At 41.1% G+C, this 22,749-nt stretch overlaps 1 protein-coding gene across 3 annotated transcripts in view; it reads left to right on the forward strand.

Annotated features, from left to right (window-relative positions):
- Positions 1-22,749, forward strand: part of LOC125451155 (uncharacterized) — an 84,202-nt gene that overhangs the window by 60,332 nt on the left and 1,121 nt on the right. For all 3 annotated transcript variants that reach the window (XM_059644627.1, XM_048527943.2, XM_048527944.2), the window contains 2 exons: positions 17,261-17,816; positions 22,329-22,505. In XM_059644627.1, coding sequence (XP_059500610.1) covers positions 17,261-17,816; positions 22,329-22,505 — 733 coding nt within the window. The remainder of the gene's footprint in view (positions 1-17,260; positions 17,817-22,328; positions 22,506-22,749) is intronic.

Below are 22,749 nucleotides of genomic sequence, written 5' to 3' on the forward strand. Positions count from 1 at the left end.
TGAAACTCTTTCCTGAACGAGGTAGGACAATTTTTGTCTTATCTGCCTCTTGGAATAGCTGCATTTTCCAACCACCAAAACGCAACTAGCGTTGAAAGCTTCTAATATGTATGTAAATTCAAGTTCTTTCGTTCAGTGTTCGGTTCAGAAAGTAACTCAAAGTTCACTCGACAACACAGCATGGAGCTGGAGGAACACTGTAGGCCAGGCAGGATCAGAGGAGCAGGAGAGACACATTACTGAGATTGGGGGCTTCATTTAAGAGGAAAGTTTGGGCTTGTATCTGTTGGAATTTAGAAAAGTGAGGGATCATCTTATTGAGACATATAAGATCCCAGGTGGACTTGACAGGATAGATTCTGAAAAGATGTGTGGGAGGAACTAAGGTAAAGTCACCATAGTTTTACCAGGCCAGAGAGGTTAGGGAGGCAGGGATGAGCTGGGCTGGTTTTGGGATGCAGTGGGGGGGAGGGGACGAGCTGGATCCCAAAACCAGCCCAGCTCATCCCTGCCTCCCAAACTGTCCTTCCTCTCACCTATCCCCTCCTCCCACCTCAAGCCGCACCCATTTCCCACCTACTAACCTCATCCCGCCTCCTTGACCTACCCCCTCCCCACCTCTCAACCTATACTCTCCTCTCCACTTATCTTCTCCTCTATCCATCTTTGGTCAGCCTCCCCCTCTTTCCCTATTTATTTCAGAACCTTCTCCCCCATTCCCCTGTCTGATGAAGGGTCTAGGCCCAAAATGTCAGCTTTTGTGCTCCTAAGATGCTGCTTGGCCTGCTGTGTTCATCCAACTTCACACTTTGTTATCTAAGGAGGTTTCAGATATCGGTTTAAAAAAAAACAGTTGTAATTGTAGGTGATTTTAATTTTCCAAACATAGACTGGGACTGTCATAGTGTTAAGGGCTTGGATGGGGAGAAATTTGTTAAGTGTGTACAAGAAAACTTTCTTACTCCATATGTGGATGTCTCTACTGGAGAAGGGGCAGTTCTTGACATTCTGTTGGGAAATAAAGTGAGATAAGTGACTCAGGTGTCAGTAGGTGGGCACTTATGGTGCAAGTGATCATAATTATATTAGTTTAAAAGTAGGTATAAAAAAGGATAAAATGGATCAAAAAGTTCTAAATCATAGTAGGGCCAAACAATTTTTATGGTATTAGGGACTTTCAAAAGTTGATTGGTGAGGCTTTTTACAGGTGAAGGAATGGTTAGGAAGTGGAAGGCCTTTAAGAAAGAGATAAAGAGTTCAAAGACAGTATGTTCTGTGAAGGGAAAGGCTAGTAGATGTAGGGTATGCTGGATGACGAGAGAATTTGAGGCTGTGGTCAAGAAAAAGAAAGAAGCACATGTCATGGAGAGACACCTAGGAATGAGTGAATCCCGAGAGGAGTATAAGGGAGTAGAAGTATATATAACAGACAAATCAGGACTGCAAAAAGGGAACATGAGATTGCTGTGGCAATTAGAGTTAAGGAGAATGCAAAGATATTCTACAATTACATTAGGGCAAAAGAGTAATTAGGGTGATGAAGCTAGGGCTTTAAAAGGTGTGTTTTGTCCTGGGTTTTTTTTAAAAAGTGGGAACAGTACAAGTAGCCTTGGTGGGTGTGGTCAAGTTCTTACAGATCCAGAATACTTAGTTAGCTTTCAGCAGTTATTGTGGGCTTGAAGAGAATGGAAGCTATTTTTCCCAGTCTCCGTTATAGCCAAAAGCTTGGGGGTTCTCTTCCTGAGCTGCTGGATTTCATGTGAGACAAATCTGTTTTCTGAATTTGCTATTTGCCAATGGTGTTTATAGGATGATACTATATCTATTATTCTGTCAGATTTTCCAATAGAGTTGAGTGAATGCAAGTTCTTCTTTCTTTTGTTGTATTTTAATTGTAGTGTTTGAATAAATTTGTTGCTTAATGTGAAGAGGTTTGACCAGTCAAGTGGTATCTGGAACACAGCACCTGACATTTGCCTTTTGTAATAAGAAAACATTAGGGTCTAGGTTGCCTTCTTAATATACTTTGAAGGGGCTGGTCTGGTCTATAACACTAGTGAAAGTGAAATAACTTCAGAGGCCCGTATCTTGTCACCAAGTCACCCTTTATTTACATGTGCACTGTATATGGGCTCTGACCAGCTAACTCAGAGGCAGACCCTAGAGTGAGGAGACTCGACTCTTAGTTATATCAATCAGCTAGGACTACCCGATTGACCCAGATTAACAGCCCCAACCAGCGAACTCAAACTCAATGATATTTACCTGGCCAACCTCTTTACAATCACTACAGAGACAATATGTCCCCTTAAAGATTAACGTAGCTGTCTATGTGTTGAACAGTAGGAGATGAGTGAGGTAATAAACAAATATTTTGCATCGGTATTTACTGTGGGGGTGGATATGAAAGCTAGGAAACTTGAGGAAATAAATAACGATGCCTTGAAAAGACTTCATATTGCAGAAGAAGTGCTGGAGATCTCAAAACTATGTCTCCAGGACTTGATCAGGTGTTTTCCAGATCTTTGTGGGAAGGTAGGGAAGAGATTGCTGGGCCCCTTTCTGAGATATTTGTATCATTGATAGCTAAAGTTGGGGTGCTGAAAGACTGGATATTAGTTAATTTATGTAGATAGACCAACACAAAGAAAGGCCACTTTGGATTTGGTCCTTGGCAATGAACCGGGCCAAGTGTTAGACCTGTTGGTTGGAGAGCATTTTGGTCGTAGCGATCATAACTCTGTTTCTTTAACAATAGCCAGGGAAAAGGATAGGTACATACAGCAAGGTAAGGTTTATAATTGGGGGAAGGGTAATTATAATTCTGTTAGGCAAGAACAGGGTAACATAAAATGGGAACAGATGCTGTCAGTGAACAGCACTATTGAAATGTGGAGATTGTTTAAAGAACGCATACTGCGGGTGCTCGATATGTTTGTCCCGAGCAGGCAGGGAAGATGTGGTTGAGTGAGGGAGCCTTGGTTCTCAAGAGAGGTCGAACAATTGGTTAAGAGGAAGAAGGATGCTTATGTAAGGTTTACGAAACAAGGATCGGAAAAGGCTGTAGAGGGATACAAGATAGCCAGGAAGGAGCTGAAGAAAGGGCTTAGGAGAGCTATAAGGGGGCATGAGAAAACCTTGGCAGACAGGATCAAGGAAAACTCCAAGGCTTTTTTACATGTATGTGAGGAATAAGAGAATGACCAGAGAAAGGGTAGGGCTAATCAAGGATTGTAAAGGGAATTTGTGCACGGAGCCTAAAGAAATGGGAGAGGTCCTTAATGAATACTTTTCTTTGGTATTCACAATTGAGAGGGACCTAGTTGGAGAGAAGGACAGCGTGAAACAGGCTGGTAGGCTAGAGGATGTTGATGTTAGTAAGGAAGATGTACTAGGAATTTTGAGGAAGTTGAAGATAGATAAGTCCCCTGGGCCTGATGTGATTTATCCAAGGGTTCTATGGGAAGCGAGGGAAGAGATCGCAGAGCCTGTAGCGATGATCTTTTCGTCCTTACTGTCCATGGGTAATAGTGCCGGAAGATTGGAGAGTGGCAAGTATCATTGGAGAGTGGCGAATGTCATTCCCTTCAGTGGTGGGATTTAAGCGGTAATTAGATAGGCATATGGATGATAGTATGAGGTAGGAATGGAAGTTAGATAGACCTTGGGTTTAGGGTAAAAGTTCGGCATAACATCATGGGCCGAAGGACCTGTACTATGCTGTACTATACTATTTATGTACTATATACTATACCGTACTATTTTCTATAGTGCCGTTATTTAAGAAAAGCTGTAAGGAAAAGCCAGGGAATTGTAGATCAGGTGAGCTTTATGTCAGTGGTGGGTAAGTTGTTGGAAGGCATTCTGACGGACAAGATTTATATACATTTAGCAAGACAAGGACTGATTAGGGATAGTCAGCATGGCGCTAACATGATGCAGTTTTTTGAAGAAGCGACAAAGATGATTGATGACAACTGAGTGATAAATGTTATTATTTTGTATTTCAGCAAAGCATTTGATGAGGTTCTGCATGGCAGCCTAGTTAGTAAGGCTGGATCACATGGGATCTGGACACTTAGTCAATTGGATACAATATTGGCTGAAAGGAGGAGGCAGAGGGTGATGGTAGAAGGTTGTTTTTCAGACTGGAGCCTGTGACCAGTGGTGTGCCACAAGGATCAATGCTGGGTTCACTGCTTTTCTTCATTTTTATAAATGTTTTGAATGTGAATATAGGAGATATTGTTAGCAATTTTGCAGATGACACCAAAATAGGTGGTGTAGTGGACAGTGAATAAAATTCTCTCAGAGTACAACGGACCCTTGATCAGGCCAATGGGCCGAAGAGTGGCAGTTGGAGATAATTTTAAACAAATGTGAGGTATTGCGTTTTGGTCGGGCAAATCAGGGCAGGACTTATACATTTAATGATAGGGCCCTGGGGGGTGTTGCTGAATGAACAGACCAAGGAGTGCAGGTGCATAGTTCCTTGGCTGTGGAGTCACAGGTGGACGGTGGTGAAATTGTTTGGCATGCTTGCCTTCATTGGTCATGACAGTGAGCATGGGAATTGGGACTCATGTTGCGGCTGTACACAGCATTAGTGAGGCCACTTTTGGAATGTTGCATACAGTTCTGGTCTCCCTGCTACTGGAAGGATGTTGTTACACTTGATGTGATGCAGAAAAGATTTATGAGGACGTTGCCGGGAATGGAAGGTTTGAGCTATAGGGAGAGGCTGAATAGACTGGAGTGTCAGTGACTGACTAGTGGGACCTTTTAGAGGTTTATAAAATCATGAGGTGCCTGGATATAGTGATTAGCTAATGCCTTTTTCCAAGGGTGGGGAGTCCAAAACTAGAGGACATAACTTTATGGTGAGAGGGGGAAAGATTCAAAAAGGACCTGATGGGTAACTTTTTCACACAGAGTCATAGAGTCATACAGCATGGAAACAGACCCTTCTGTCCAGCTCGTCCATGCCCACCAAATTTCCCAAACTAAACTTGACCACTTGCCTGCATTTGACCCAAATTGCTCTAAAGCTTTCCAATTTCAAGTACCTGTCCAAATGTCTTGTGTGATGCCATATCCACAAAATGTAGCTGACTCTCAAGTGTTGTGCATATATGGAACGAGCTGCAGAGGAAGTGGTGGAGGCAAGTACAATGACAACATTGAAAAGGCATCTGGATGTGTATTTGAATAGGAAGGGTTTAGAGGGATATGGGCCAAATGCTGGCAAATCAGACTAGAACAGATTGAGATGTCTGGTAGGCCTGGATGTGTTGGACTGAAGGATCTGTTTCCATGCTGTATAACCCTATAATAATAATGAAACAAATCATCAAATGTATTATTGTTTCTAGATTTTCAAATCTGCTAAAAGTGCAGAGTATATATCCAAAGTATGAAATATGTGAATCTTGCCAAAACAAAATTGGATGGAATATTTTTCAGAAAGCATTTTGAAAGATCATGCTGGCCCATGCTGTTAATGTTAGGCAGTTGCAGCCAATCACTGAGATAACAAGATGTAGAGCTGGATGAACACAGCAGGCCAAGTAGCATCAGAGGAGCAGGAAGGCTGACGTTTCGGACCTAGACTTTTCTTCAGAAATGGGGGAGGGGAAGGCGGGATCTGAAATAAATGGGGAGAGAGGGGGAGATGATTAGAAGATGGATAGAGGAGAAGATAGGTGGAGAGGAGACAGACAAGTCAAAGAGGTGGGGATGGAGCCAGTGTAGGTGGGGACGCGGGGAGGAGATAGGTCAGTCCAGGGAGGACAGACAGGTGAAGGGGGTGAGATGAGGTTAGTAGGTAGGAGATGGGGATGGGGCTTGAGGGAGGAGGGAATAGGTGGGAGGAGGGACAAGTTAGGGAGGCGGGGACAAGCTGGGCTGGTTCTGAGATGCGTGGGGGGAGGGGAGATTTTGAACCTTGTGAAGTCCACATTGATACCATTGGGCTGCAGGTTTCCCAAGCAGAATATGAGTTCCTGCAACCTTCAGGTGGCATCATTGTGGCACTGCAAGAGGCCCAGGATGGACATGTCGTCTGCGGAATGGGAGGGGGAGTTGAAATGCTTCGCGACTGGGAGGTGCAGTTGTTTAGTGCGAACTGAGTGTAGATGTTCTGCAAAGCGGTCCTCAAGCCTCTGCTTGGTTTCCTGTACATCTGGACTTCACAAGCTTCACAAGCATCCCAAAACCAGCCCAGCTTGTCCCCGCCTCCCTAACCTGTATTCCTCCCCACTTATTCCCTCCTCCCACCTCTGGCCCCATCCCCAGCTCCTACATACTAACCTCATCCCACCCACTGGACCTGTTCCTCCACCTTGGACCGACCTGTCCCCTCCCTAACTCCCCACCTACACTCACCTTCGCTGGCTCCATCCCTGCCTCTTTAACCGGTCTGTCACCTTTCCACCTATCTTCTTCCTCTATCCATCTTCTATCTGCCTCCCCCCTCCCTATTTATTTCAGATCCCCCTTCCCCTCCCCCATTTCTGAAGAAAGGTCTAGGTCCGAAACGTCAGCCTTCCTGCTCCTGTGATGCTGCTTGGCCTGCTGTGCTCATCCAGCTCTACACCTTGTTATCTCAGATTCTCCAGCATCTGCAGTTCCCATTATCTCTGCAGCCAATCACTGTTCAGATTTATGCACCATCTTTATCACCGTTAATAGCCAACTGATGGCATGTGCATTAAATAACATGTACTTATTAATGAACCATGGAAAAAAAAATTACTATCTGAAGAAAATCTGAGAGATCTCGCTGCCCTTGGTTCCTCCTGAATCCATTTTCTTTGAATCAGTGTAAACCCTGAGGCTTCTTGGTATTTCATTTCATTTTGGCTCTTTGTGAAGACTGCACACCCAAAACAATAGAAGTTATTTATCTAATTTAAAACGTACAATTAATCAAATTGAGAAAAATCCTTTTTCTTTTTACCTTCAGACCCAAATATTCTTAATTCAGACCTTATTATAAACTTGGTTTAGCGTTTTGGTAATGTTTCCCAAGTTAGCAACCTGAAATGTTAATTTAATTATCTTTTCACAGATGCTGGCAGATTAGTGGAGTACTTCCAAAATTTTGATATTTTATTTCATTCAAATTTTCAGTACCTGCTGTGTTTCCTTTAATATTAGCTTTTGGTCATTCCTTATAATCAGTATTAACAAGCATTAGTGAATTACTGCGAAAAAAAATGAATAAAGAGCAAAAAATAATCACTCTGAATTTCATGTGTTTTAATTACGGAAGAAATAGGTACATAGTTATTTATAGTTTTTTTAAAATTTCATAAGTTAGTTATTAAAAGTCACATAAAATGCAAACAGGAAAGTAAACCTATTAGTGTTGCTGTGTTTTTATATGAGTTGTTTGCTAAAAAGAAAAGCTGTTGAATTTTAATGTTGAGCTCAATACTTACAGAATTTTAAGATGAACGAAAATGAAAAAGAATGGCGTGAAGGAAAGAATAGTATACTTGAAAATTCCTCTTTTAGGGTAAGAATTTAATGGAAAAATACGAATAGTACATTGATATGTTTTGATGTGTTTCCTGAATTTACTAGGCCGTAAGCTTCAAAATCTCCCCTCCCCTGACCACATCCCAAAACCAGCCCAGCTCGTCCCCGCCTCCCTAACCTGTCCGTCCACTCCTTCCACCTCAAGCCCCACCCGCACCTCCTACGTACCATTCTCATCCCGCCTCCTTAACCTGTCTGTCCTCCCTGGACTGACCTATCCCCGTCCTAACTCCCCACCTATATTCACCTTTACTGGTTCCATCCCCACCTCTTTGACCTGTTTGTCTCCTCTCCACCCATCTGCTCCTTTATCCATCTTCCATCTGCCTCCCCCTCTCTCTCTATTTATTTCAGAATCCCCTTTCCCTCCCCCATTTCTGAAGAAGTGTCCAGACACGAAACGCCAGCTCTTCTGTTGGCAACCTTGTGGCACTGGCGGAGGCCCAGGATGGACATGTTGACTAAGGAGTGGGAGGGGGAGTTGAAATGGTTTGCTACTGGGAGCTGCAGTCGTTTGACACAAACCGAGCACAGGTGTTCCACAAAGTGGTCTCCAAGCCTCCGCTTGGTTTCCCCGATGTAGAGGAGGCCACATCGGGAACAGCACTACAGCTTGTTATCTCAGATTCTCCAGTGTCAGAGTTCCCATTATCTCTGAGTCAAATTGATAGAGCCTTAAATAAAACCAAAGTGGTCAATAAAATCCATTGTCCCTTCTGAGGTGCTAAAGAGGCACCTGAGTCTCTAGCAGATAAATATCATATGCAACTTAGAAGTATGTTGCCAATTCTACTGTTGTAGTTTAAAAAACGTACACGCCTGACTCAGCTATTTGTCTATTTATACATTCAACTAAAAGTCCCACTGAACAATCCTCCAGGCTACCCCTCACATGTTACATTCGGTTGCCCTGAATAAATTCCAGGTATGTATTCAGTTTCAGAATTAGGAATTGTTCATTTAAGAAGGTGGTGAGGAGGAGATTTTTTTTCCAGAGGGCTGTGAATGTTTGGAATTCTCTACATCAGAGAGCTTTAGGTAATGGAATATATTCAAGGCTCAGAAAGAACAATAGTGGAGCAAAGCATTGTGGAGAATAGGTAGGTAAGTAGAATTGAGGCCAAGATCAGATAACCAAATTGAATAGTGGACCAGACTGAAGGGGTGGAATGGTATAACGTGCCCTTCACCCTCTCCCCACTTTAAGTTCGGTCTTAAAGAAACTGCTACATACTGCAACAAACAAGTCTAAGTATTCTAATCATTCTTGTGTAAATGTGGAGTCTCCTTTCAACTGCATAATAAAAAGCATATGTGCCATGGCAGACCTGTTACCTTCCTCAATCCTTACTGATCCTATTTAATACCAGTCACCACTAATCACTTTCCCAGTACTCTTCCAGCCCTTTGCAGTTCCAAAGAAGAGTGGTACTAGCCACAAAACATTAACTTTGTTTTTCTGCCCATAGATGGTGTCAGACCTTCTGAGCTTCTCCAACTGTTGGTACTCTTGCCTGTAATTTTTTTCCCAGGTGGTGTCAAGCTTCTTAAGTGTTGTTAGAGCTACATGCATGCAGACAAGTGGGGAATATTTCATCACATTCCTGACTCAGCCTTATATGGTATACAAGCACTAGGGAGACAGGAGGTAGATTGCTCACCATCGAATTCCTAGCTCTTGACATGCTGTTGTAACCACAGTAGTTTTGTTGCTGGTCCAGTTAAATTTCTGGTAAATGGTCTTATTCTCCTTAAGTACTCAAAACTTCTTCAACTCGAGTTGTGGCTCCTGAGAATGTTAAAAAGTGCAACTCTGGATCTGTACACCCTTTCATTGGTGGGGCAGGTGATATTTGAAAAGATGGGTAGATTTAATGCTTGGTTTTATTTTTGCATGCCTCTGACCCACTGTTTGCACTTGGCCTCAGCCAGAGTGTGTTGGAGATGCATGGGGTGGTTGATACCTTTGTGGATGATGCTTCTTCAGTTTGGGCAGCCTTGAACAGGAGATGCAAAGGAGTTGGTGAGAATATGGAATTTTTTCAGGGATACTTTGAGGACATCTTTGAAACATGTTCTATCTCTTCCTGGTAATTGCTTATTGTGACAGAGCTTGGGGTAAAGAACCTAATTTAATCTGTGTCTGACATAATGTGGCTTGCCAAATGCAGCTTATAAACAGTAACTAATGCCTTGATGCTGGAGATGTTGACTCCAAAGAAGAATTGGTAACCACCAGGATGCTGATTGTGAAGGATGCAGTGGTGGCATATATTGAAAATTACTGATTGGTAGAGGTGGTCATTGCCTGCCATTTGTGTGGTGTGAACATTACTTGCCACTTATCAGCCCAAGTCTGGATATTGCTGCTGTCTTGCTGCATTTGAACGCCAACTGATTCAGGATCTGTGGAGTTGTGAATGATACAGAACATTGAGCAATGATCAGCAAACAACTCCACTTCAGACTTCTGATAGAAGAAATTTTGAGGGACTACTTAAGAAGAGTAAGACCATTTACGAGGAATTTAACTGGACCAGCTACAAAAATACTGTGGCTACAACAGCATGTCAAGAGCTAGGATTTCGGCGGTGAGCAATCTACCTCCTGTCTCCCTGGTGCTTGTAAACCATATAAGGCACAAGTCAGGAATGTGATAGAATATTCCCCACTTGTCTGCGTGCATGTAGCTCTAACAACACTTAAGAAGCTTGACACCACCTGGGAAAAAGCAGCCTGCTTCATTGGCACCACAATGAAAAACCTTCAAAGTTTGGTCCATACAAAGGCTTTGACATTTGGGATGCTGTGCCATTAAGTAATTTACTGAAGGTGCCATGATAGGGAAGACTGCCATTGATAGCAATTGAATAAAATTGGGCCTGTGATGCTCTGCTAAAGAACTCCTTTCGTACTGTTCTGTGGCTGAGATGATTGACCTCCAACTACCTCAACCACTTTCTTTCTGCCCAATGTGAGTCCAACCAGTGTTTTGCCCTGATTCCCATTCACTTGTTTTGCTTCAGCTCCTTTATACCATACTGAGTCAAATGCTACCTTGATAAATGGGAAAGTCAACCTGACTTGTCCTTTTGAGTTTAACACGTTTTCGTATGAACGTACAAATATTAAACAGCAGGTAGGCCACTGGCCCTTTTGAGCTTTCTCCATCATTCAAGAAGACCACGGCTGACCTGATTTTAACGTCAACTCTACGTTTCTGAATATCCTCAATCTTTCACCCCCTTCGTAATCAAGAATCTGTCTCCCTTTGCCTTAAAAATATTTAAAGATACTATGTCCACTCCGTTTAGAGAAGGGGAATTCTAAGACTCTCAACCCTGGGAGAGAAGTTTTTTCCTCACCTCTGTCTTAAATTGGTGATCCCTCATTATTAACTATGACCCCAAGTTGTAGATTCTCACATAAGAGGAAAAAATCCTTCCCACATTCACCTAGTCAAGTCTCCCGAAAATCTTTTATGCTTCAAGTAAGTCACTTCTGAATCTTCTAATCTTCAAGAGATACAGGCTTAGCCTGTCTAGCATTTCATTGTAAAGCAATCCACTCATTCCAGGTATTAATTTAGTAAATCTTTTCTGGACTACTTCCAACACATTAAAATCATTCCATAAGTATAGCAACTAGTACTGCACACAGTATTCTAGAAGTGATCTCATTAATGTCCTGTATAACTGAAGCATAATATCCCTTCTCTAGCATTCTATTCATTTTGCAATAAAACATAACATTCTGTTAGCTTTCCTGATTACTTGCTATAACTGTATACTAACTTTCTGTGATTCATGCACCTGAGCACCCAGATCTCTCTGTATCTTGAGCTCTGCAACCTGTCACAATTAAGGTAATATGCTTCTTTTTTTAACAGTTCTGCCAAAAAGGACAATTTTGCAATTTCCCACATTATGCTTCATTTGCCAGATCTCTGCCCACTCACAATCCATCTACGTTGGCACTTACGTCATCTCCACAACTCACTTTCCTACCTATCTTTGTATCATCAATAAATTTTATTCCCTTACCTTTGTCTCTTCGTCCAATCATTTGTGGAAATTGTAAACAGTTGAGGCCTCAAAACTGAGCACTTGGGCCATTCTACAGACTGGAAAGATAGATTCTGTAGACATACTCTCTGTTTCCTGTTAGCCAGCCAATCTTCAATCCATGCCAGTGTGGTTGCAGCCAAAACCATGAGCTTTTAATTTGTGCAATAACCTTTGATGTGACACCTTATCAAATGCCTTCTGGAAATCTAAGTACAATGCATCCACTGGTTCCTCTTTACCCACAGTACAAGTTACTTCTTCAGAGGATTCCAATAAAATAGTTTAACATGATTTCCTTTTGACAAGCATGTTGGCTGTGACTGATATCTTGAACTTGTTCATGTGCCCTGTTGTAACTTCTTTGATAATAGCTTTTAACATTAATCATATGTCAGATGTTAAGCTAACTAGCCTTTAGTTTCCCACTTTCTGTCTCCCTCTCTTTTCGAATAAAGGACTTACTTTAGCCATTTTACAATGTAAAGGAACCTTTCCTAAGTCTAATGTGTTTTGGAATAATAAAACCAACACATTGAGTACCTCACTAGTGACTTGTTTTAAGACCCCAGGAAAAAATCCATTAGGATCTGAGGACTCGTCAACTTGCAGGTCCAACAATTTACACAGTACTACTTCTCTTGTGATTGTAACCTTCTTAAGTTTGTCTCTCCCTTTCCATTCCTGATTTACAGCTATTTCTGTCATTTGTATTCTCTCTAATGAGGACTGACACAAAATATCTGTTCAATTTGTCTACCATCTCCTTATCCTCCATTTCTTATTCCACATTCTCATGTTCTAAGGCATCAACACATATATAGTTAACTTTCCTTTCTTAAATATGAAAAAATACTCTCCAATTTGTTTTTTTACATTTGGCAATTTCTGTCTAATTTTTCCCTCATTGATCTTTACATGGAGTGAGTCAATAGATGTGAAGCTGGAAAAGCACAGCAGGTCAGACAGCCTCTGAAGAGCAGGGAAGTCTTTGTCAGGACCTGACGGAGGATTTTGGCCCAAAACATTGACTTGCATGCTCCTCAGATGCTGTCTGACCTGCTCTACTTTTCTAGCTTCACATCTATTGACTCTGGCTTCCAGCATCTGCAGTCCTTACTGTCTCCTGTTTATATGGAATGAGTTCAATTGGTTGAATCTGTGATGCTGGTGATCTCAGAAGGAGACCAAGATGGGTCATCCACTTGGTAGTTGGAACTGAAGATTTTTGCAAATGCTTCTATCTTGTCTTTTGCGCTGATGAACTGGACTCCCTAGTCATTGAGAATATGAGTATTTGTGGAACTACCTTCTCCATAAATTGTTTTATTGCCCACCATTTATGACTGAATGTCGGGACTGTGGAACTTAGATTTGACACATTGGGATCATTTACCTCTGTCAATTGTGTGCTGCTTTGCATCATGTAACCATGTTGTAGCTTCACCAGGTTGAAGCTCATTTTTTAGATATGCCTGGCACAGCTCCTGCTATGCCCTCCTGCACTCTTCATTGAACAAGAGTTTATCCCTTCATTTGATGGTAATGGCAGAATGGGGGATATCTCAGACAATAAGTTTACCTATTGTAGTTGAATGCAGTCTGCTGTTGTGCTGTCTCCCTCTCACAAGAATCGTCTTGCGTTGCTAGATTTGTTCAAAATCTAACCCATTCAGCACAATAGTGGTCCCACACAAGACAAAGTGAAAGCAGGACTTTGTCTCCACAAAGTCTGTGCTGTGGTTACTCCTATTAATACTCATGGTCAGAGGCATCTCCTATAGGTACATCAATGAGGTTGAATTCAAGGACATTTTTTCCCTCTTCTTAGTCCCTTCACCACCTGCTGTGGGTCCAGTCTATTTGATATAAGTTGTATACTTTGAGAAAACAATAAGGTACTTGTCCTCGAAGCTGAGTGCACAATGTGCTCTAAGTTACACAGAAGTTTAAAAATATCAATATTCTGTACAACTGCAGCAGTCACAAAGAAAAATATTGATGACATTTACTCAGATTTATCTCAGTCAGTTTTGTTCTGTGACGTGGAAATGCTAAATTGAAGGGAAGAAAAGAGATAGGTCTATTGTAGAGAATAACATAGCGTGTGGCAAATAAAATGGACAAAACTTATAATCAATGATACAAGTATTCTATTTGATTGATACAGAATAACAAAAAGGGGAGGTAAAATTTAGCTGTGTTGCAATGTATTGATCCATATACTCGTAAACGAAGAACCTTAAATTGGCCAGTTGTGCCCAAACAATTTGCAGGAACATAATTGGGCAAAAATGGACTCAGACAAAAGAGGAATTTGAGAGTCAAATCGTAGAAGTTAAATAGGGAAATAACCTCTTAACTGGGTCCAGTAGTGTTTGAAGATTTTATAAGCAACCTTGATTTGGCTCTGAGGAACAGCACAATAAATTTTGTGGCTGATGCAGAAGTTGGTGAAATAATAGATGATTGATGATGATGGTTATAGACTCCAGGATGACTTAATGTGGTGAAATGATGGCATGCTAAATGGAGTTAATTTTGAGGACTAATATGGAAGGAAAGTACACTGTAAAGAGTGCATTTTGAACATGTAGACAAACAGAGATACATGGTTTCCATTCATTGGTGTCCATATACTCAAATACAGTCCAATTAAAGACGAAGCATTGCTGGACCTGGTTCTTGTGAATGAGATGTGCCCTGTTGTAACTTCTTTGATAATAGCTTGCTGGACCTGGTTCTTGTGAATGAGATGTGCCCTGTTGTAACTTCTTTGATAATAGCTTGTTCTTATTGTATAATAGGCCAACTGGAACAAGTGTCAGTGAGGGAAAATTTAGGGGACAGCTATCATTGTAGCATGAGTTGGCTATGGAAAAGAAATAGGATCAATTTAGAATAAGTGTAATTTATTGAGTGAAAGCCAACTTCAACTTGAAAAGGAACAGAGTTAACATTTCTAGTCTAATATTTCTTCAGAAGAAGAGTCATAATGGACTTGAAATGTTAACTCTATTTATCTCTCGAGATGCTGCCAGATTTGTTGAGTTTCTCCAGCATTTTGTGTTTGTTTCAGATTTCTAGCATCCACAGAATTTTGCTTTTATTTACGTGGATAATTGGGAAAAGAATGGCTGATACAAGGAAAAGTTTATTCATGCAGCAAGTGGTTAAGATCTGGAATGTGCTGCTTGTCTGTGTAGTGGTGGCAGATTCAGTTGAAGCTTTCAAAGTGAATTAGATCATTAACTGAAAAGGAAACATTTGCAGACCTAAGGCAAAGGCAGGGAAATGGAATTACGTGAATCGTTCTTCACAATTGCAAATCAAACTTGATGGGCTGAATAGATTTCTGTGCTCTAACCATTCTATGATTTGATACATGCGTGAGGATCCGGATTTCACGGTTATTGGTAAAATGAGGGATGGTGAGACTAAGCAAGACCGTGGGCTAAATGGTCTCCAAATGGGTTGTAATTTTATGATTCTGTAAATATAAGAATATTCATAACCAAATCCAGGCCCCCTAAATGCCAAAGCATTAGAAATTTCTTACATGCTCACTATGGAAAGTTACCATTTTTTAAATCCACTTTTGGTATGTGGGTAATGCTGGCTGGCCAGCATTAATTGCCTATCCCTGGTTGCCCTTAAGAGGGTAATGGTGAACTGCTGCCGTGTATGGCTGCAGTCCACATGCTATAAGTAGACCCACAATGCCGTCAGGGAAGGAATTCCTGGATTTTGATCAAGCAACACTGAAGGAATGACGATATATTTCCAAGTCAAGATAGTGAGTAGCTTGGAGGGGAATTTGCAGGTAGTGGTGTTCCATGTATCGGCTGCCCTTCTAGATGAAAGTGGTTGTGCATTTGGAAGGTGCTGTCTAAGGACCTTTGGTGAATTTCTGCAGTGCAACTTGTAAATAGTGCACACCACTGTTACTGAGCATTGGTGGTGGAGGGAGTGGATGTGGTACCAGTCAAATAGGCTGCTTTGTCCTGGTGGTTTTAAGCTTCTTGAGTATTGTTGGAGTTGCATGCATCCAGAGATGTAGACAGGCTTTGAGGAGTCAGGAGATGAGTTACTCGCCACAGTATTCCCAGTCTCTGACCTGCACTTACCGCCACTATGTTTGTGGTGAGTCCACTTGAATTCCTGGTCAATAGTAATCCCCAGGATGTTGGAAGTGGGAGCATCAGTGATGGCAACACCATTGATAGTCATGGGGTAGTGGTTAGATTATCTCTTATTGGAAACTCAACAGAGATGTCCAGAGCTGAGCTGACTGACCTCTAACAACCACAACCATCTTCCAAAGTACCAGGTATGCCACCAATCAGTGGAGAGATTTCCTCCTGATTCCCATTGATTCTAGTCTTGCTAGGTCTCCTTTATGCCAAACTTGGTCCAATGTGACATTGATGTCAAGCATTGTCACTCTCCTCTAACCTCCGGAATTTAGCTCTTTGAACATGTTTGAACCAAAGGTATAATGAGGTCAGGAGCTGAGTGGCCCTGATAGAACCCAATCTGGGTGTCAGTGAGCAGGTTATTGCTTGATAGCACCATTGATGACACTTTCCATCACTTTCACTGATGATCGAGAATAGACTGATGGGGTGACAAATGGCTGGGTGGATTTCTGAGTACAGGACACATTTGGGAAATGTTCCACATTGTTGGTGTAGATACTAGTATTGTAATTGTTTTGGAACAACTTGACTAGGATGGCGGCAAGTTCTGGAGCACAAGTGTTCAGAACTATTGTTGGAATGTTGTCGGGAGATGTAGCTTTTGGATTGTCTAGTGCCTCCAAGCATTTCTTGACATTGTATGGAGTGAGTCAAATTGACTGAAGACTGGCATCTGGACTTTTGGAGGAGCCCAAGACAGATGAGCCACTTCGTACTTCTGGCTGCAGATTGTTGTGAATGCCTCAGCCCTGTCTTTTGCAACGATGTGCTGGATCTGCCATTATTAAGGATGGGGATGTTTGTGAAGCCTTCTCTTCAAGTGATTCACTTAAATGTTCTCCAATATTGTCAAACAGATGTGGCAGCACTGCAAGCTTGTATTTGGACCATTGGTTGTGGGATTGCTTAGCTCTGTCTGCCAATTGCTGCTTATGTTGTTGAGCACAAAATTAGTCCTATTTGGTACCATCACCGGGTTGAAACCTCATTTTTAGATTTGCCCAGTGCTACTCCTGGTATGCCTTCCTGCACTTTCCATTGAACCAGGGTTGATCCTCTGGCTTGATGATAATGGCCATCATTAATGCCAGGCCATGTGGGCAGATTGTGTTCATATATGAGTCTGCTGCTGCTGTAGGCCCATAGCGCCTTATTCATGTCCAGCCTTGAGTTACAAAATCTGTTTGAAGCCAATCCCATCTAGCATGGTGACAGAGCCACACAACACGATAGTGGGTATTCTCAAAATGAAGTCAATACTTTATCTCCACAGGGCTGTGTTGTGGCCTTTCTTACTGATGCATCTGCAGCAGGTGAGATTGGTGAGGATGTGTTCCTAACAGAGAGCAGAATTCTTTTGGAATGTAAGAGCTGGCACGAGGATCTTGCAATCTCAAAAAAATTTATATAGTTATCAAGATTTTACTTAATGTGGATCCTACTTTTCTTCTTCAGGTTTCGGAATTATTACTTGCCATTGAAAGTTTAAGCAAGGGGCGGCTAAGGCCTTACATCGAACAGAAGCATGTGAAAGAAGAATCAGATCAGAAGAAGCTCCAGTTTTCCAATATGAAGATGTCTACAACAAATGAGAATCTGCTTACAAAAACAGTAAAATTACCAGAATATAACAATATTAGATGTGGTGCAGCAAAAACATTTGCAGCACCCCCTCAACGAAGCATTTTTGAATGTAATATTGATGCAAAATCTCTTAAATGGAACATAGACACAAAATTGCAAGTTAATCAAAAAGGAAAGCTTGTATGTAATTGGCCCCAAAAGCCCAAACTTGATAATCGATTTGACCGAGGTATTGGTCCACTACGGAAGAAAACTGTACAATCATTTAATAGAGACATTATACCCTCATCCTACTTAAAACCACTTACACCAGAAAAAAATAGAAAACAAAGGCCAGCTGCTGAAAAGACTCGTCAAGTCAGAAACACATGTCCAAATATCAAATCGTTTCTAATTCGTTCCCGAATACAGAAGTCAACGTTAGCAGGTAAACTATAGCTATTGTTGTGGTTAATTCACCTTACACAGACCACACAGGTAAGCAGGTTACATTTGTATTTATTCAAGCAACCTCAGTTTCGGACCAGCTAAACAGAATTCAAACTGATAGTCTGTCCTAGCCTTGTCTTGCATTTATCTGATGCATACAGGAAAAACATCAAGATTTTTACCCCTACAATCTCATATGTCTATATTGTTAACATTTCATCCTTGTACAATAAACAGAAATCTTCCATTCTAAGTCTTTCTCCTGTCTGGTCTACAGGAATCTGTTGATACTATCTAGTTTGCTGCCAAAGTTGAAACAGCCTTTAGGGTGTACAAAGTTCATCTCCAGTCTTTTCTGCTGGCTTGGACCCTCAGGATGTATGCCTGCTAAAATGACCCTTACATTACTAACCATCTTACTTCTGCTGGAACTCTTTTTTTTCTTTAAAGTCATGTTTAATTCCGACTAGATTTCTATCCTTTTGTTCCTTAGCCTAGCCCAAGATAGCCAATTTCAGTTATATTGTCCTTTCCCATTAAGTTCTGCAGCCCATTGATACTGAGTTCTGAGGAAAAGCCACTGGACCTGAAGCATTAACTTTGATTTCTCTCCATAAATACTGCCAGACCTGCTGAGCTTGTCCAGTATTTCTGTTTTTGATACTGGACAGGTATCCAGCTTGGAATGTAAAGGTACTAAATCAAACCATATGTACTAGTGAGCCCTTGGTCTATTTCTTCCCAATTTTTTTCAATCTCAAGTTTTGTTACTTAATTTCTTGATTATATATTGCAGATAACGTACTGAGGCTAACAGAACTCTTAATATTTAAGCTTTGGACAGTTACTAAACGTAAGCATGAGGCAACATATTCAACCAATAGATCTGAATGATGTTATATACCAACACTTTTTGGCTGGCCATGGTACACATATTTAGAGCAGTGGATTACCCATGGACTTAAAAATTTCTTCAGCTCTCTGTTCACTTTTAAGATATCTTCTGGATGTTTATTACATATTTTCCCTCTTTAGCTTTAGTCTGTACCAACCCAAAATCATTTTTGCTTCAATTTTTGACCCCTTTCACCAATACTAGTTTTATTGTTTTAAAGTCAGTTTCTCTATAGATTATGTGGCAATGTCTGACAATTTGAAATATATTTACTGCTGTTCAATCCACAATAACCATTTTGTCAAGTAGGTGTACGTATCTGAAACTCGTTCTTCAATGCATTTTCACCGTACATTCCGTTATGCCTGTTACTTCAGATGTAACAATCACTTCTGTATGATTGCACCATTATCCCAAGATCATGCCATGCATTCTTGTCTTTCAGGTGGTCTTTTCAAAAGACCAAAACTTGGACGGGGTAGTGGATATTGGGGCTGTGTATCCTTACGTATTCCCAATGTTTCAGTTGGTGAGCAAATCAATCAGTTCAGTTCTGTTTAAAAAAGATTAATGGTCAAGGGCATATATCTCTTCAAGAGCAAGCTGTCAATAATTAGTTTCATCTGCATTTTCCTTTAACTTGATATATCCCATTTAACTACACCTAAAAAGAGTAATTCCCAAACTTTTTGCCAAGGTGTCACTTTTTCCTCATCACTATTCATCTGTTTTAAATGGGGTATCCTGTAAACTGCCAATCTAAAAGATTCAAGAACTCTGGAAATCCTTTATTGATTAATTTCAAAAAGTGTTTACCTAATATCTTTAAAATAGAAATCAGACATTACTTTGGAATACCAGGCATTAAAAAAGTGTTTGTTCTTTGCTACAAAAGAAAACAGAACTAAGATAACTGGCTAGATTATCCTCATGTCACCTTCTTTGAAAATAATCCCAAATTCAAATCTGACAACAGATTCAAAGGTTTCTTTTGTGTATAGCCTCAGATATGTTGTTGGGTCGACAAATTTTGTTAGTGGTCAATTAATTTCTTCCCAAACAATATTTCCCATTTTTAAACACAAATTTAAACAAGTTATTTCATCAAGTTCAATTTCAGAAACAATTATGTCCAGTCTTGACAATAGAGGTAGTTACAGAGATAGTGGATGTACTGGTTATAATTTTCCAAACATCCTTGGATTCTGAAGAAATACTCGAGGATTGGACTATTAATGTAACACCCCATTCAAAAAAGCAGAAACTGTAAGCCAATTAGACTAACATCCAGTGTTGGAAAAATGTTGGAATAAATTATTAAGGATTAATTACAGAATATTTGGAAATTTACAATCTAATCATGCAGTGTCAACATGGCTTATTGAAAGAGAAATTATGTCTGACTAATTTAGTTGATTTTTATGAAGAATTCTCCACCAAAGTGGTTAGAGGGGAACTCGTAGATGTGTTGAACTTCAGAAGGCATTTGACAAAGTGCCTGACAAAAGTTAAAGTAATAAGACAAGAGTGTTACAGATCATATATCAGTGTGGATAGAGAATTGGCTAATGAGCAAGAAACAGAAAGTGGGATAAGGGGTTCTTTTACACATTAGCAACCTTTAAACAGTGGTGTTCGACAGAAATCAGTGTTGGGGCTACAACAGTTTACAGTATGTATTAATGACATGGAGGAAGGAAGCAAACATATGATAAATTTGCAGACTACAGAAAAATAGGTAGAAAGGCAAGTTGAAGAAGGCTATGCTGATGTTTCTAGCCTAGACCCTTTATCAGAAATTGGGGAGGGGAAGGGGGTTCTGAAATAAATAGGGAGGGGTGAGGCAGATCGAAGATGGATAGAGGAGAAGTTAGGTGGAGAGGAGAAAGACAAGTCAAAGTGGCGGGGCTGGAGCCAGTAAAGGTGAGTGTAGGTGGGGAGGTAAGGAGGAGATAGTTTAGTCCAGGGACAACGGACAGGCCAAGGAGGTGGGATGAGGTTAGTAGGTAGGAAATGGGGGTGCGGCCTCAATCAATAAAGGATTTCCAGAGTTCTTGAATCTTTTAGATTGGCAGTTTACAGGATACCCCATTTAAAACAGATGAATAGTGATGAGGAAAAAGTGACACCTTGGCAAAAAGTTTGGGAATTACTCTTTTTAGGTGTAGTTAAATGGGATATATCAAGTTAAAGGAAAATGCAGATGAAACTAATTATTGACAGCTTGCTCTTGAAGAGATATATGCCCTTGACCATTAATCTTTTTTAAACAGAACTGAACTGATTGATTTGCTCACCAACTGAGGTGGGAGGAGGAATAGGTGAGAGGTTAGGGAGGCAGGGATGAGCTGAGCTGGTTTTGGGATGTGGTAGGGGGAGGGGAGATTTTGAAGCTTGTGAAATCCACTTTGATACCATTGGGCTGCAGGGTTCCTAAGCGGAATATGAGTTGCTGTTCCTGCAACCTGCAGGAGGCCCAGGATGGACATGTTGTCTGAGGAGTGAGAGGGGGAGTTGAAATGGTTCACGACTGGGAGGTGCAGTTGTTTATTGCGAGCCAAGTGTATGTGTTCTGCAAAGCAGTCCCCAAGCCTCCACTTGGTTTCCCTGATGTAGAGGAGGCCCCAACGGGTACAGCAGATGCAGTATACCACATTGACAGATGTGCAGGTGAACATCAGCTTGATGTGGAAAGTCTTCTTGGGATCTGGGATGGGGGTGAGGGAGGATATGTGGGGGCAGGTGTAGCACTTCCTGCAGTTGCAGGGATAAGTGCTGGGTGTGGTGGGGCTGGAGGGGAGTGTGGAGCGGACAAGGAAGTCATGGAGAGAGTGGTCTGTCCGGAAAGCAGACAAGGATGGGGCGGGAAAATTGTCTTTGTTGGTGGGGTCAGATTGGAGTACTGTGAGTAGTTTTGGTCTCCTTTCAGGAATGATGCCATTTAATTGGAGGCAGTTCAGAGAAGGCTCACTAGAATGATCACAGTATGGATGGATTTATCTTACGAGCAAATGGTAAACAGGTTGGGATTCTATTCAGTGGAGTTTAGAAGAGATTTTGTTGAAAGATAAAGGATTCTTAAGGGACTTAACAGTAGATGCTGAAAACATGTTCTCCTCATTGAGAGCCTAGTCATTGAGAGTCTGGGACTGGAGGACACTATCTCAGAATAAAGAGGTGCTAATTTAAGGTTGATGAAGTGGAATTTCTTTTTTCAGTTGTGTGAGTGATGGGAACTCCTTGCCACAGAGGGTTTTGGGGGCAATGTCCTTGTGTATATATAAGATTGAGATAGATAGAATCGTGATAGTAGGGGAATCAAGGGTTATATGGAAAGGACAGAAAAGTGGACATGAGGCATGATGGATCTATGGAACAGTAGTGAAGGCTCAAAGGGCTGAACAGCCCACTCTTGTTTCTATTTCTTATGGCCTTAAGAATTCCCTTGGGGATGGGGAAGGGGTCTGTCCATTATCTGTGATAACATCAGCTGAAGATTGGCAGAAGGCTAGATAGGTTGAACTGAACTTACACAAAAATTATTGTTCCCAATCAGGACGCATCCAGAGGACATTCCATTGTTTTCTCAACTAAGGTATTTGTGTTCATTTTTAGGGCCAATTCACTATGAACCCTTCCTTGGCTTGAAAGATTTACAGTGGAAGTTATATAAAGGAGCTTTGAGAAGACAAGCACCTGAAGTGCTAATGGATGAACGTAAATGCATAATACAACCCATTCTAACAAGTGGTCCTCGTAAAGGAAGTTTTTCTGTTCCTTTGATCTGTAAAGGTAACAAGTATATAGAAGTGTTCTAGAGACACAGTTATGACCTCAGCATTGGATAATATTTTTGAGCAACTAATAATAAATAATTTTTCTTTCAAATCTGAAAGATCTACCAAGTTTCTGATTTTTCTAAACTGAAGAGCATTTACTGCAACTGTTGAGATATAATTTTTGGGACATACTTCATGCTCTGTATGTAACTGATTGCATGCTACAAAGTTAACGTTTTCCAAAAGATTCCCAGTGT

The sequence above is a fragment of the Stegostoma tigrinum genome, chromosome 3 (genome assembly GCF_030684315.1).
Source record: "Stegostoma tigrinum isolate sSteTig4 chromosome 3, sSteTig4.hap1, whole genome shotgun sequence".
Lineage (NCBI taxonomy): Eukaryota > Metazoa > Chordata > Chondrichthyes > Orectolobiformes > Stegostomatidae > Stegostoma > Stegostoma tigrinum.